The sequence below is a fragment of the Falco peregrinus genome, chromosome 7, assembly GCF_023634155.1.
Source record: "Falco peregrinus isolate bFalPer1 chromosome 7, bFalPer1.pri, whole genome shotgun sequence".
NCBI lineage: Eukaryota > Metazoa > Chordata > Aves > Falconiformes > Falconidae > Falco > Falco peregrinus.
Window position 1 is genome coordinate 18911117 of NC_073727.1, and position 14305 is coordinate 18925421.

A 14305-nucleotide genomic window follows, 5' to 3' on the forward strand; every position below is an offset into this window, starting at 1 on the left:
AGGTACTGACTCAGCACCCAATGGAACGTGGCTGTGCTGGGGGGACGTGGGTCCTCGGACAGACCCACGCAGGCATCACAAGATTTTTGCAGGCCCTGTAGCACCTCTCAGCTCCGTGACGCTGGTGTTTGTTTACAGCCCAGCAGGATGGCTGCCCCATGTCCCGTGCCATTTGAGCACAGCCGTGACATTCGCAGCCAGCCCCAGATCTCATTCACACCCAGGTGCAACCTGCTCTCCAAATTAAAACGGAAAAGGCCAGAAATCACGCGGCTAATGAGCCCGTTCACCCATGGATGCCTCACTCCCACGTCCAGCCCTGCCAGGAAAGGGCTGCCTGTCCCGAGCGTGTGGCTCTTAAGGGAACAACGTCATGATGAACCCACCAGATCTCTTTCAAGGCACCCCTAAAGTGAGGTCGTCGGTTTGGGGTGAGGGCAGTTTGCTGGAGCAGAGCCCTGGGGGCATGCCTTGCTGGTGGCCATGCTCAGAGCCAGGCACTGGGAGATGAAAGCACGTGTGCAGTGTAATGATGGTCCTGGATGGTCTTCAGGTCTCCCCTGTTCAGGGAGAAGAAAGAAGAGGTTCCCCCTAATGGGATTTCGTCCCTGCTGGAGAGTCCTTTTCTTGTCGTCTTGGCTTCCCACCACTCCAATTGATCTGCCTGAGAGTTGGCTGCATCCATTAATCATTTACACACTGGAGTCTCTTTGGAAAAAAAATTAAAATAAAATAAGCTCTGTAACAAAATATAATTAGTACCCTACTGTTACACTGGGAAACAGCCCTGTGCTGGGAGGGGGAGCCAGTCACTCCAGCACCCCAGTTGCAGGGGTGGCATTCCTGCATCCTTCCAGAAGTGCTGGGGCACCAACGTCCCTGGAAGATGCCACGCTCCCTGGCACCGGGAGCAGGGAGGCTTAGCTCCGGCAGCGGTCATATCCAGGAGGGAGGACTGAAAGCACCAGCTGAGAGGCCAGTGAGCAGGAGGCATCGGGCACGAGCTGCTGAAGCTGCAGCAGAGGATGCTTCACCTCAGCCCCTCACCTGCAGCCGGTCAGCTCAGTGAGGTTTCCTAAATAGATTTCACATCTTCCTTATAAACATAAACGGCACAGATTGGCTTAATGAAGATGGAAGGGCCTTTAAAGTGGGAATCATAGCTCCAGTCTGGGCCATAAAGTATCTTAGAATAGCTCTCTGTCACGGAAAAATATTGCACATTGGGGAATCCGTCAGGGAGGACGGAGGCAGCTGACGCAGTTGTGGGCGCTGCAAGGAGATGGGGGTGGTTTGGGGATGGAGTTGGGGACGACAGGGGTCTGCAGAAGGTGTGAATCAAACTGAAATGCTACAGAGGCTATTCCTCAAACCGCTGGTCCTTTGCCTCTTTAGTAACCTGCTATGGAGGGTTTCATCCTGTCCCAGCATACCTGGGGGGGAATCTGTTACACCCCAACATCCTTTGGCAAGGAGCTACATAGGTCTGCAGCTGCTGAAGGGCAAACCATCCACTTTTTGTTTATTCCCAGTCTCTTCTCTGGCTTCTGGAAAGAGAGGAGGATCTCCAGAGGAAATGTCTCTGGGATGGAACATCGCCAGCCTGAAGGAGATGTCTGGATCAAGTGGCTCAACCACACTCTGAGTCCCTCCATCCCCAGTGTCCTGCTTATGGGCTGCTCTCCCAGGGCAGTTGCCTTTGGGGTGGCTTTTCCCTACAGAGGACTGTGTTGAGTTAAATAGGAGCAAATCCTTTGCCCACCCAAGGCAAGACCATGTCTGCTGGTCAGACCACAGGCAAACCTCCATGAGTGGCTTTGTTGTGCCCTGCAGTTTGTCTTCTCCTAAGCATTGCAAATCAAAAACTGTGCTTCATACCAGCTGGCAGGAGGAATGCTCACAGCCCATATCTAGCTCTTTCTTGAGTCCAGACCAAACAGAAGACATTGTTCGGTGCCCCAGGAGGATGGTTCAGCCTTGAAGGGCCACCTTGGCATTGCATCCTGGGGATGGAAAACCCTGATGCAGATGTGTTTCTCCACCTGGGTAAGCCCAGAGTTGGAAAACAAAACAAAAAAAGACATTAAAATCTTAAAATCATCCCCTGATCTTGATGCACAGCTGAGGATCGGTGCCATCACCCTGGGATGCTTGTGGAGAGCAGCCAGCAGAGGTGCTGAGCAAGGTCAGCGGCAAATCTGCCTCAAGCTTATGAGACATGGGGTGTAAAAGGCTATGCAAACCTTGATGAACCAGCTCTGAACACTATTCTGCTGCTGTTAAACCTCCCACACAGGGCCTGGCAGGGTTCCGGGATGTGCTTTTACCCCAGATCACCCCAGGGCAAAGCCACAGCCATCCGCAGAGATGGTTTGCACGTCACCACTTTCTTTTGGGTGGAAAGAGAGTTGAGCACTCCAGGCATGAGCCAGCTGACTGGGAGGGCTGGAAACCTGGCACCAGATGAGTTTCCCCATCGCTCCAACCCCCTGGGAGCCCCATCACCCCCAAGCTCCTTCCAGGCTTGTCCCAAGGTGCTACCCTGCACTGAACACATTGTAGAGGACAGAGCATCCCTCTTGCTCACCCATGCAAGGCTTGGCTAAGGTTCATGAAGAGGCCTCCTGGAAGCCACCACTGCTCTGACATACAGAGTAGCCAAGGTTAATCCTATAGGTAGTACAAGTTCTACTGGGCTTTGGGCTGCTGTGCAATATGGGAAGTGTCTGGAGCCGAAGCTGGTCCAGCTTGAGTGGAATGGAGAGGCTGGGGTTTGATGGACACAGAAAGGGAGCGGTGTGCCTGGCCAAGCCACATAACCCTCTCCACGCTCTGGAAAAGCCACCCCCAGGCTGGAAAATGCTCTCTCACTACTTTTGCACCCAAAGCCAGTGGCCGCAGGACTTGCTGGCCCATCAGGCAGCACTGCCTGCTGCCTGCACCCACCCTGCCCAGGCTGAGGAGCCGCTGCTGTCCTGAGAGGTTTGCTTTAAACCAAATCCCTTTTTATCCCATGGAAAGACAACCCCAAATCCTCAGCACCCATCGGAGCACGAAGCCCTCCCACGCCTGAGCCCAGGGAGTGATGGATGCTGCTGTCCGGCATGCCAGTAATAAACAACCCATGCCAAATCCCCCACCGCCTGTGCCTGCCGGTACCTGGTGAAGGACTTTCCATCCAACCCCCCCAGCTCCAAAGCAAATGCAATTAGCAGCATCACCCAGAAAACTTTTCTGGCTGTGTTTCACAGAGAGATGTTAATCCCTCCATCCGCCACGGGGCCGGATCCCAGTGAATGCCTGTCGCTTGCTCATCTTTTGTTCAGTACCTGGAATGGTCCCCCCTCTGCCCCCCCCCTTCCCTCCAGCAGATGCAGCGGATGCGATCATCGTGGGGGGATATAAAAAGCCACCGGGACCAGTGGCCAAGTGGCAGATGCTCTCCTGGAGTGTGCGGGAGAGGGGGACAGAGGGCGTGCGGTGGCAGCGCTCGGGCTCCCACCCCAGCCACAGGTAAGCCCCCCAAACCCAGCCCCCCAGCCCTGTGGGTCTACCCAGTGTGTGTTGGGGGTGCTTGGGGAGAAAGAAAGTTTGGGATTGATGGATGGTGGGGACCAGTCACCGCCGGGGGTGACACGCTGCAATGGATGGCTGCTGGGTAAGGATTTCCCAGCCAGGGAATACGGGCAATAAAACACACCCTTCCCTCCCTGCCCCGGCTTATCGCCCTCTCGCCTCCGTTTATTGCTGGGTTTATTTGCATTATGGCATGTTAATGTGTTACAGAGGTGCTACCCGCTGCCACCCCAGACTCTCAGTGCTGCTGTGTTGGGGAATCCCTGGTGGCAACAATTCAGGAAGGCAGAATTTAGTTTAGATTTGATCTGCCTCGCTGTTTAATTCTGCCTTCCCGAACTGCTATTTGCTGTCATAACTATCAGGGTCTTTTTCTCTCTGCCGAAGAAAGTCCCCCTCCATCCAGGCTTGAGCTGGCAGCTCTGGAAAGGGTCAGCTCTCCCCTCCATCCACACGTTTGGGCCAAAATTGAGGTTTTTGTCCATTTTCTTTCAATGTGGGATGGGTGTTTCCTCCCATAGAGCTCCCGCAGCATGGGGGAAGCTGAGACGTGTGAGTCCACACTGAGTTAAATACAGCTGCTTGGAAAGAGTTGGGGTTTGCAGAGGGAAAGCAACCCGGGCAACCCTTGGGGACCCTAGAACCAGGTCCCATGGGTGTCTGGGAACCGACACCAACCTCATCCTTGGTGGCAGAGCAGCAACAGCCACTTGAGCCCCCAGGTTTCAGCTGGATCCTGGGTTAATTTTGCAGCCCCTGGGGCACGCCGCATCCCAAACACCACCAGCACTTGCCATAGCCCTTCCCAAAAGCCAAGCAACAGACTTCAACATTATTTAATTAATTTCAGATTCACATCAAATATTCATGTCTTACTCTTCTAATCCTAATTCAATATTATTTACAGTTGTGTCTCCCACCACGCAGGAGTTTTGCAGCTGCTTGAGGGGCATCGCAGAACAGGTTAGGAGGGAGCACATATTTTTTTTTAGAGGACTCAGCTTGCAAAGCCGCAAGTGGTTTGTAAAGGATGAAACCTGAAGACAGCTGCCTGATGCTTTCCCCTTGCAGCATCACTCATATTTATGGGGTTCTTAGGAGACAGCAGCAATCCCCGCTGACCGTGGCTGTCACTTGCAGTAGCAGTGACAAAAGACCTGGGCTCTGGAGAGATGCTTTTTGGTTCAGAAAACAAAAGGAAGGGGGGGGGGGGGGGGGGGGGGCGGGGAACGTTGCCCATTTTTTGGAGTGGCTGAGCCGGGGCAGAGTCATGCGAGTGCAGGCAGGGAGGCAGCTCAGCTTTGGGGGTTTCCATCCCTTTTCCGTGCCTTTCAGCTCCTGGGGTGTAGAGAGGAGCATCCCTTTGCAGCACGCTTGAAGTGGGAGGAAAGCTTTGCAGAACGAGGGATTTGCTGCACTAATGCACCTGCGGGAAGGGGCAGGGCTGGGGAAGGCAGGAGGGGACCCCGCTCCTGCAACCCCAACAGAGACAACTTAGAAAAGGGAAAGGGTAAGACGGACACATCAAAGAAGGCATTAAAGAATCTCCTGAAGGAAAACAACCAGGGTTGATTGTTTGGGTGTTTTTTCCCCCCCATAGTTCCTGCACAGTTTCTGGGCTCGCAGCCCCTTGCATCCCTTGTGTGAGCCCCGTCTCGCGCCCCCGGCCAGGATGCTGAGCGTGCTGTGGAGCAGCCTGCCCGTGGTGCTGGGGCTGCTGCTCTGGCACCCTGCCGGTGCCAGCGGCCCATGCTGGGAGAGCAGCAAATGCCAGGACCTCACCAGTGAGGCTGGCATTGTGGTAAGCCTGGGGATGGGGATTGTCTTCCAGTTGCTTTGGTGTCTGACCAGCCCCCTCTTCCCCACCTGGGATGGGCACAGTGGGCTGGGGAAGGAGATGCTGGGATCAATGTGTGGTGATGCTTTGGATCCAAAGATCCACAGGTTTCGGTGAGCTTGTGCCTGCTGGCTTCATGCTGGCGTGCTACAACAAATTGTTGAGCTTGCAGCATCTCTCCTGCACAGGATGAGCCAGCAGTTTGGGTATCGGCTTTACCCTGCACCCAAGGGTGCTTGTAGAGGGTGGTGGTGATCAGATGGTGCAGCAGCTCACCTTGTGTGGGTGCCAAGTATGCTTGAGGGACCCCGCAGTGGGGCTGTGCCCCCCCACCACTGTTTTCAGCCACCTAGGGCTGGTTTGATGCCTGAGCACGATGCTCCAGCCTCAGCCCTCAAAGGTCCCCACCGAGGGGGTGGCACCCACATCTGGGGCCCTCTGCAGGGCACAGACATGAAACCACGTTGTGAAACATCCCACTGGGTGCAAGCAGCCCCTTGCAACACCCCCACCCAAGGTTGCCCAGCCACATGCTCACCCTTCCTGCATCTTGTGCCCCCGTGCAGGCATGCGCCGCGGTGTGCAGAGCTGACCTGTCAGCCGAGGCGCCGGTCTACCCTGGGAACGGGCACCTCCAGCCCCTCTCCGAGAGCATCCGCAAGTACGTCATGAGCCACTTTCGCTGGAACAAGTTTGGCCGGAGGAACAGCAGCAGCGGGGAGCACAAAAGGGAGGGGGCAGCTGGGGGCAACCCACCACCCGCATCGCTGCCTGCGGGCCCGCCGTCCCACCATGAGGAAAAGCAGGGAACTGGGCTGGAGCGGGAGGAAGGCAAACGCTCCTACTCCATGGAGCACTTTCGCTGGGGAAAGCCGGTGGGTCGCAAGAGGAGACCCATCAAGGTCTACCCCAATGGGGTGGAGGAAGAATCGGCTGAGAGCTACCCGCTGGAGTTCAGGCGGGATCTGCCGCTTGGCAGCACCAGGCCACCACCCGAGGAGGAAGAGGAGGAGGAGGAGGAAGGCCAGGAGGAGGAGAAGGCGGCCGGTGGCTCCTACCGCATGTGCCATCTTCCCTGGCATGTGCCCTTGAAGGACAAGCGCTATGGGGGCTTCATGACCTCGGAGCACAGCCAGACCCCTCTAGTGACTCTCTTCAAAAATGCCATCATCAAAAGCACCTACAAGAAGGGGCAGTGATGGGGGAGAGCCTGAGGGGCCTCCTGCCCCCGCCGCTACCCCCCTCGTAGCTTTAGTGTCCTGCTGGCATGTGTTTCACTTATAGATCACTCGTTATGTCGTTCTTAATTAGTACTCCAAAGGGGTCTGCTCCTGGATTTCACTGGGTGGGAACAGGTTAGGGATGAAGACATCAACTGCTTCGCTGCACCCACCGGACGTGCACGGGGACAGGGGCTGACGCCCAGTTTGGAGCATGCCAGATGATTTTCGTATTTTCACTGAGCTGTACAATACTGTAAATGATAGATTAAAAGGATTCTAAAAAAACCCCAAAACTAATAATGCATTTTTTTGCAAGCTAATGAGGTGTCGGCAATGTCTCCAGGGGTGGCTGGTGTTTGTAAGGGGGCAGAAAAAAATACTTGTGAGGTAAAATCCTACAGCTGGAGGGTAAAGAGACATAGCTGGGACAGTGCTGGGGGTTGGGGTGGGGGAAGAAAGAACAGTTTTGCACCTCCAGCTTGGGAGCTTCACGAGAGCTGGCTGTGGGGCTCCAGCAAGGCTGGGCTCACGGTGTTTTGGCAAGGGCCAACTCCTGCACACCCCAGCAGCGTGTTTTGGTCCCGGAGAGGAGCCCTACACTGACATGACACCAGATGACAGCATTTGCTGGCAGCTTGGGAAAATGCAGCATCCTCTGGGTGCTGCCCCAAGCAGCAAAGGGACCAAGCCAGGCTCCCCCAGCACCCACCACCCAGGCAAACTCATTCATCCCCTGTTACACGATGGTGCCGAAGAGCCTGGGTACTGGTAAAAGCTTTGTTAATTATAAAGCAACACTGCTATGTCACGTCGTGGGGCGCAGGCTGGGGAGCGTGCCTCGGGTCGGTGTGCTCGGGAAGAGGACAGGTTTAAAACCAGTTTCATGTGGAAGCAAACCTGGACCAACTAACTCCTTATTGCTGTGCAGCCATGCCCATCCCACCTCCTACATCCTTCCCAGGCAGCAAAACCAGCAGCGCTAGTATTGCAATGCTGGTCTCACACGCTGGCTTGGCGCTTCCCACCACCACCCGCTCCACCCAAGGATGGAAAGCTTGTGCTGAAGAGCTGCAGATGCCCTCAGTGGGATGAACCCACCATCATCCAGGCCCTCAACAGGAAAAGCTTTGGGGACTGGGATTGTCATACACAGAGTTGTGCATCCTTGTTTACTTGGTATAACATGGTGGAAATATTGGTAAAGGCACAGAGGGCTCGGATTAGAAGTTTTCCCCCCATTCCTTCACTAAGAGATGTCCTCGATCAGTTTAACCCAGTGAGAGCTGCTGGCACAGCCCACGCATGGCTGGAGCACACGTGGCACGGTGTGCACCATATACATTCCAGCCCCTCAAATAGCTATCCTGGTGTTTTATTTTCCAGTTTGGCTTTGGTGAGTGGGTTTGGGCACATTCCCACACCCTGTGAGCAAAAGGCCAGGACCCTTCCCCATGGTCCCGCAGGACAGGAGAAAAATGGAGGAAATACTGAATTATAAAGGATGATAAAGATGAAGCCCAGTTTGGGTCAGATCCCGGGCACAGAGCTGGGGGAACAAAGCTTGTCCATGGCCAAGGCCATCCTCCTCCTCACCCCATGCCTTCCCTTCTCCAGCCCAGCAGCAACTTGGATTTTTCCTCTCCCAGGGGAGCGAGATGGCACCCAGCTGCCATCAACATGCCAAGACAGCAGAGCCCCTAAGGTGACAACATCAACATTTATTTGAAAAGGGCACTAAGATGGTGCATTTGAAAATATCAACGGCTTCTTGGCCCTTTTAACAACTCGTTCCCCCCCTCCCCCACCCTTGGCTACACACAGAAATGCCACAGTGCTCTGAAATACAGAGATGGAAACGCACACATGCACCTAAACCGACGACTTTATAGAAATATACTTTGTCATCTATACGTACACAAGTATCTAAACTAAACGTGATGTACAAACAGGTCACTTACACCACAGGGGCGGCGGAGGGTGGACATTTTACAGGTGGAGTTTGGGTCCCAAAAATGTGGAGGGGCTGTGGTGAGACATGCTGGGGGATGAAGCCAGCCGGGAGGCGATGGTCCTGGCTACGCTGCACTGTCCCATGGAGCTGAGCAAGGGAAAAGTGTTGGGACTGGAGGCTGCTCCACAGGGATAACCCACAGTCCAGCTCCCCAGAGCAGGGGCCAAGATGTGCCGTGTGGTGTCCCTGTGTGAGCAAACCTTGTGCTCATCTTCCTACCTTTGTGGTTTTGAGAAGTTTTGCAGGTGTTTTTCCCACAGACACGCTATTTGGGGATTAATAGTTTTTCCTACTGTGTTTTGTTAAAAATTTTAGTGCTTTTCATTAGAACAGCCATGGGAGCAAAATGCTCTTCCCGAAGCAGTCGGCTTCACATCCCCACTGCTGACCCCAAAACCTGCCTCAGCCAAAACTCAGGCTTCAGCAGGACCAGGCACAACCCAGGGAGCAAAATGGGCTCGGGAACAGGGGACGGAGACACACGAGGACCCTGAGGAGCAGCAGCAGCAAGGGGAGAGCCTCAGGCACCAGGCAGGGCTAGCACAGGCAGAGGCACTCTGTGAGCGGGGCAGTGCTGTGATCCACTCAGGGACCAAAATAAACCCTTGTTTTTCCTGTTCTCTTAAGCTAGATCATTTCCTAAACCCGGATTACAGCACAACCACACAAACAAGCAGTGACCTCAGAGCAATCATGAACTGTATCTGCCACTGAGGGGAGAAAAAAAAAAAAAAAAAAAAAAGGGGTGGTGGTGGTAATGTGTAATTACAGCTTAAAATAACTGCCTGAAGATCTGCAGCAAGAATTGGCAGAGAACTGGGCCATGGCTGAAGCGACCCAGCCGAGCCCGTACAAATGCTGAGCGGCTGCGATCACCTGCCATTCCCTCCACAGCGTGCAGAAGCAGCTCCCACATGTCCAGCTTTAGCCCTTTCTGCGCTCTTCACGTGGCAAAGACAGAAGCAGCACGTCTGGCCAGATGGGAAGGGGCTGCCCGAGCTCACAGGAGACCCCCAGGCTGCTCAGGGGGCGACAGCGGGGAAGCGGCAGGCAGTGCACCCAAAAGTTCACCTTGCCAACAGCGTTAGCGCAGTGGCACTTAAAGGCATTTGGGAGCAAGGCAGACCCTGTGAACATCTGAATACACCCAAGGCATCTTTCCTCTCCATCTCACCTTGACGTTGCAGTTTTGGTTTGCTAGGATGCAGAATTTCCTACGACATGTGTCTAAAGCAAAACTCACTCTAGCCTCACCTGTCTCCAGCCCAAATCCAGTCTTATCCTACTGCACAAGGAACGCAATCCATGGCCTGCCAGGTGCAGGGTCTGCAGGGTGGACCCTCTAAAACACCTCTTATCACCACTATGTCCTGCAGCACTGGGGTTTCTTTGTGATTATGATTAAGGTTTGAGTTTGTCAAAGTGATTCTGCCAAATAAAATAAACAACAATCATTTCTTTCTTTGAGACAGGAACCCCACAACTGTGAAAACCCAACCCAAAACCCATGAAACCAGTGAGTTAATACATTAATATTCCCCAGCATGGTGGTTGCTCGTGCCTTGTGTCACCGCTCCAGGTGCCCCACTGCACGCCCAGGTGTGCTGCCTGCGATCTCAGTTGTGTGAGCAGCCTGCCAGTGACCCGGGCAAGAGGCATGGCTCTTGTGGATTCTGCCAAAAAAAAAAAAAAGGGGGGTGGGGGTTTCTCCCCAAAAAATCATGTTTTCAAGTGACCTGGAACCAGCCAGGCTGCTGTGTGCCCCCACACTGGGATGGGACGATCAGCACTCTCACGCTGCACTGGGCAAAGCCTCCATCCAGGGCGCTGGGGCACCACGAAGCGCCCAGGGAAACCGGCCACGCAACAAGGGGGCTACGGGAAGATGCAAGCTCACAGGCTAGGAGCTGGATGTGGGGACCCTACCCCTCTAGCAACCCGCCTCAAGCACCGGCTCAGGCAGGCTTTGGTTTTGGGGCTGTCCCAGGCTCCAGCACGCCGCACCCCAGACCCCCTCCTGCCTTTTACAGCCTCACACCCTCCAGGCTCCAGCCCTGCCCTTGCCAGGGGCTCTCCACGTGGTGGGGAGGGATTCCCCATGGAACAGGTCTGCTTTATGCCGGGAAGATGTACATGCCCTACGTGTTGCGCCTGGAGCCAGGGCATCTGCTCTCCCCTTCCCAAAAAATAAAACCAGAGAGGGTCACAGCTAATCCCCACCTCCCCGTGCCAGCTGTGCCCTGAGCCTTCTGCACCACCAAACCGCTGCAAAACATCACTGCGGAGGCAGAGGGTCACAAAATAAAGTACGGGTTTGTGGTGCCAATGAATCTTGGGGTGGCCCCAGTTTCCTTGTCCCCACCCGTCCTGCAGGAGGCTGCTCTCCTCACAGGGTCAGCAGTCTCTCCCCAAGAGGTCCTTTGGTGCGAGCTGTGCAGCGGTGGCTCTACCCTACCAGCACAGCCACATTCAGTACACACACAGGTCCGGGAACTTCATCTCATACACTGGGATGGAGTGGTTTTGGGGCTGGCCATAGGCGGCTGTGATGGTGCCGGAGGGGCTTGGCGGTGGCCTGAAATGCAAGAGATGGAAGGAGGTGGTTTTCAGACAGGTTTGGGGAGGAAGCAAAGCCTGGTGCAGAAAACATGCATTCCTGCAGCATTGCAGGGTTCCCCAGTGCCCCCATCTGGTGCAAACCAACCAGAGGCTGCTCTCAGCAATCCTTGCCCCCTCTCGCCATCGCAAAGGCCCCCAACCCCAGGCTGGCACCCATCCCCAGCATGAGTCTCTTTGACAGGGGACACACACGGCTCCCATCACCCCAAAGCCAGCACTGGCCTGCTAGTCAGGCCCCCCACGCTTGGCACAGTGTGCTTGGCTGTCGCCTGGACTCACCGTATGGTGATCTCGAAGATCTGGTTGAGCTTGCTCTGCAGCAGCGTCGCCTGTAACACACAAAGGTTGTATCAGTGCGGCTGTACCCAGGGACCACAGCAGGGCAAACGGGACAAACACCCCAGGCACCAGAGCAGGGGAATGGCAGCCCGGTAAAATTCAGAGCTGTTCATCACCATCCGCCTCTCCCGAGGAGAGCGGCCACAGGGATCTGAAGTGCCACAGCCCCAACTCACCCGGGCACCACAGTGGGCAGCGATCTCCTCGAATGGGGCTTTCTGGAATTTCTCCACCACTTGCCGCCTCCGTTCCCGCTCCTGCTCCTCCACGGCAACACTGTCTACTGAAGCAGAGGGGAGATGGCTCTCAGCTGCTCCCCACCCGCACAGACCACCACACCCCCACCTCCCCAGCAGACAGCATGGATTTGGGCATCACTAGAAAGCCAAGGAGAGGGTCTCCAGCATCTGGCTTTGGGACCAGCCCCCCACAGGGTCGGGCAGAGCTATGAAGCTGCCCAATCACCCTGTGACCCAGGCGCCATGCTGCCATGGCGAGGTGCTGGGGACTTGTCCATCCGTGGCACGCACAGATGGATGCAGGGGTGACAGCACTCAGACACACACCTCTCCCTACCATGGCCGGCTCCCTCACTTACCTATTGCTTTCTTCAGTGTCTCATATGTGATTTCTTCTGCTGGTGCTCTCTAAAGGAAGGGGAAAAGCAGGTGAGGCTCAATGCACAGCACGGACACTATTCTGGGATCACAGCAACCCAGAACCAGTGTCCCAAGCTGTATTCTTGCACCAAAACATAGTCTGCCCTTAAAGATCAGTGATATCTTTCCTGGCAAATTGCACCTTTAAAATGTGTTTTTTCCAGCTGGACTAGCCAGGTCTTACACCTCACCGAAGGCTCCCATTGCTAAGAAACACGCACCCAGGGAAAATAAAGATTTGCCATCCAAACAGTGGCGGGAGACCCTTCCTGCCGTGTGGCCCTCCTTGCAGGCTGGGACCTGTTTGCACCTGGAGGGGAGCACTGGGGGGAGCTGGGTTTTTTTCTGACCATACTCGCTGCCAGACACACTGGGGCTGAGTTATGGGCCCCTCTGCTTGAAGCCAGAGGAGCAGTTACGCCTGCAGCCAAACAAAGGACTAGAGGGGGTTTAAAGGCACACTGCCCAGCTACCAAAAGCATGCAGTGCTGAGGGAAGGAGGCAGCCTCTGCAGCTCCGGTGTAACACCGTACCTGCTCTCGCTCAGGACTGTTCCTCGACTCCACCTCGACCTGCAGGGAAATGGTTTCGCCAATGCTCTTCCTCTTGGACAGGCGATCTTCATCTGGGAAGGAAGAGAAAGGGCAGAAGGACTAATTGCGGTCAATCTGGGGCCAGTGGGGTGAGCACGGGCAGCCCCCCAGGAACACGTGCTGGTGCCCCATCCCCAGGATAGCAGTCCACCTAAGCCCTTCACCTAAATTCATCCAAACCAGCAGAACCGAGGACTGAGCCAAGCCCAGTGGGCTTCATGGCTCCTTCCATCCACCCAGCCATGCATGTGGCAACCCCGGGAAGTTCCCAGTTAACCGCTTTATGCCTCAGTTTCCCCAAGGCTGCACCTCTGACAGACAGCAAAAAAACTCGAACAGGCCCATGTGTAGGACAAGAACTTGACACTCCCATAAGTGTGTAGAGCACAGGACCAGTTTCCTCCCCTCCCAGCTGTCCAGAATGCCCCAGGGTGCTGCATACCTGTCAGCTGGGGGATGTAGGGTGTGCTGAGCCGGTCCGAGTTGTAGCCGCTGCCACCCAGCACCTCACTGATCTTGCTCTGCCAGAAGAAGACCTCTGGGCCCAGGCGGTCAAGGCTCTTGCTCAGTCTACGGAGACAGAGAAAAACCAACGGAAATGGCCGCACCTCCCCTGCTCGGAGAACCATGCCAAGAGGGTTTCCAGTCCCTTCAGAGCAGAGAGCTCTCATGGCTTCACTTCGCACCAGCACAGCCAGACACACCATGCTATTCCCGCACACACCAGCACAAAGCCAAAGGCCCAGAAGGGCTCTTGACCCACCACAACGTGTACAGATGTGCTCAGGGAGGACTACCCTGACTTAGGGAATGTCTCAAGAGAGCAGAGGCACCCACTGGAGGCAGTGTCTCCATAAGGGACCCCCACCACCAAATGTGACCCATGCCAAATGTGCCAAGGCTATGCCAGCAGGAATTAGAGAATCACAGAACGGCCTGGGTGGGAAGGGACCTTAAGGACCATCTCATTCCACACACCCTGCCACGGGCAGGGACCCCTCCCCCCCAGCCCAGGTTGCCCCCAGCCCCGTCCAGCCTGGCCTTGAGCACTGCCAGGGATGGGGCACCCACAGCTGCTCTGGGCAGCCTGGGCCAGCGCCTTGCCGTCCTCACAGGGAAGAATTTCTTCTCATATCTCCATCTCCCCTCTTTCAATTTAAAACCATTGTCCCTTGTCCTGTCACTACAAGCCCTACTAAAAAGGAAGAAACCAGCCAGGCTCGGCCTGGGGATGCTCAGCACGCATCCTTGAGCTGGTGGCATGGCACAGCAGCAGGATGACATACCAGATCTGCACCTATCCTGCTGCCAGAGAAGGGGAGGGATCAGCCTGCAGAGCTGATCCTGGCCTTTGGCTGGCTGTGAGCACAAGCCGTGGCAGCCACCCCCTTCCCTGGCTGTGCAGGATCCTCCCCAGGTTCTGAACAGGCTGAAAACCACTTGATCTC

At 55.4% G+C, this 14305-nt stretch overlaps 2 protein-coding genes across 6 annotated transcripts in view; one reads left to right on the plus strand and one right to left on the minus strand.

Annotated features, from left to right (window-relative positions):
• The first annotated feature begins 5248 nt into the window (after window positions 1-5248).
• POMC (proopiomelanocortin) lies at window positions 5249-6612 on the plus strand. The gene is made up of 2 exons (XM_005236654.4): window positions 5249-5377; window positions 5980-6612. The coding sequence occupies exons 1-2, from the start codon at window positions 5249-5251 to the stop codon at window positions 6610-6612; spliced, it is 762 nt and encodes a 253-aa protein (XP_005236711.2).
• Window positions 6613-8388: 1776 nt separating this feature from the next.
• The window catches only part of EFR3B (EFR3 homolog B), a 40852-nt gene continuing 34935 nt past the window's right edge, over window positions 8389-14305 (minus strand). For 4 of the 5 annotated variants that reach the window (XM_055811074.1, XM_027785577.2, XM_027785578.2 and 1 more), the window contains exons 18-23: window positions 13300-13427; window positions 12798-12889; window positions 12204-12252; window positions 11782-11888; window positions 11546-11595; window positions 8389-11222 (exon numbers count right to left, since the gene is read on the minus strand). In XM_055811074.1, the coding sequence (XP_055667049.1) occupies window positions 11117-11222; window positions 11546-11595; window positions 11782-11888; window positions 12204-12252; window positions 12798-12889; window positions 13300-13427 (532 nt within the window). In that variant the 3' untranslated portion in view covers window positions 8389-11116. The remainder of the gene's footprint in view (window positions 11223-11545; window positions 11596-11781; window positions 11889-12203; window positions 12253-12797; window positions 12890-13299; window positions 13428-14305) is intronic. The other variant, XM_027785576.2, reaches the window with a different exon arrangement.

Coding starts and splice junctions, on each gene's coding strand:
- POMC (XM_005236654.4), top strand. CDS start 5,249: ATGCTGAGCGTGCTGTGGAGCAGCCTGCCCGTGGTGCTGGGGCTGCTG. Junction 5,378..5,979: donor CCAGTGAGGCTGGCATTGTG/GTAAGCCTGGGG, acceptor GCCCCCGTGCAG/GCATGCGCCGCGGTGTGCAG.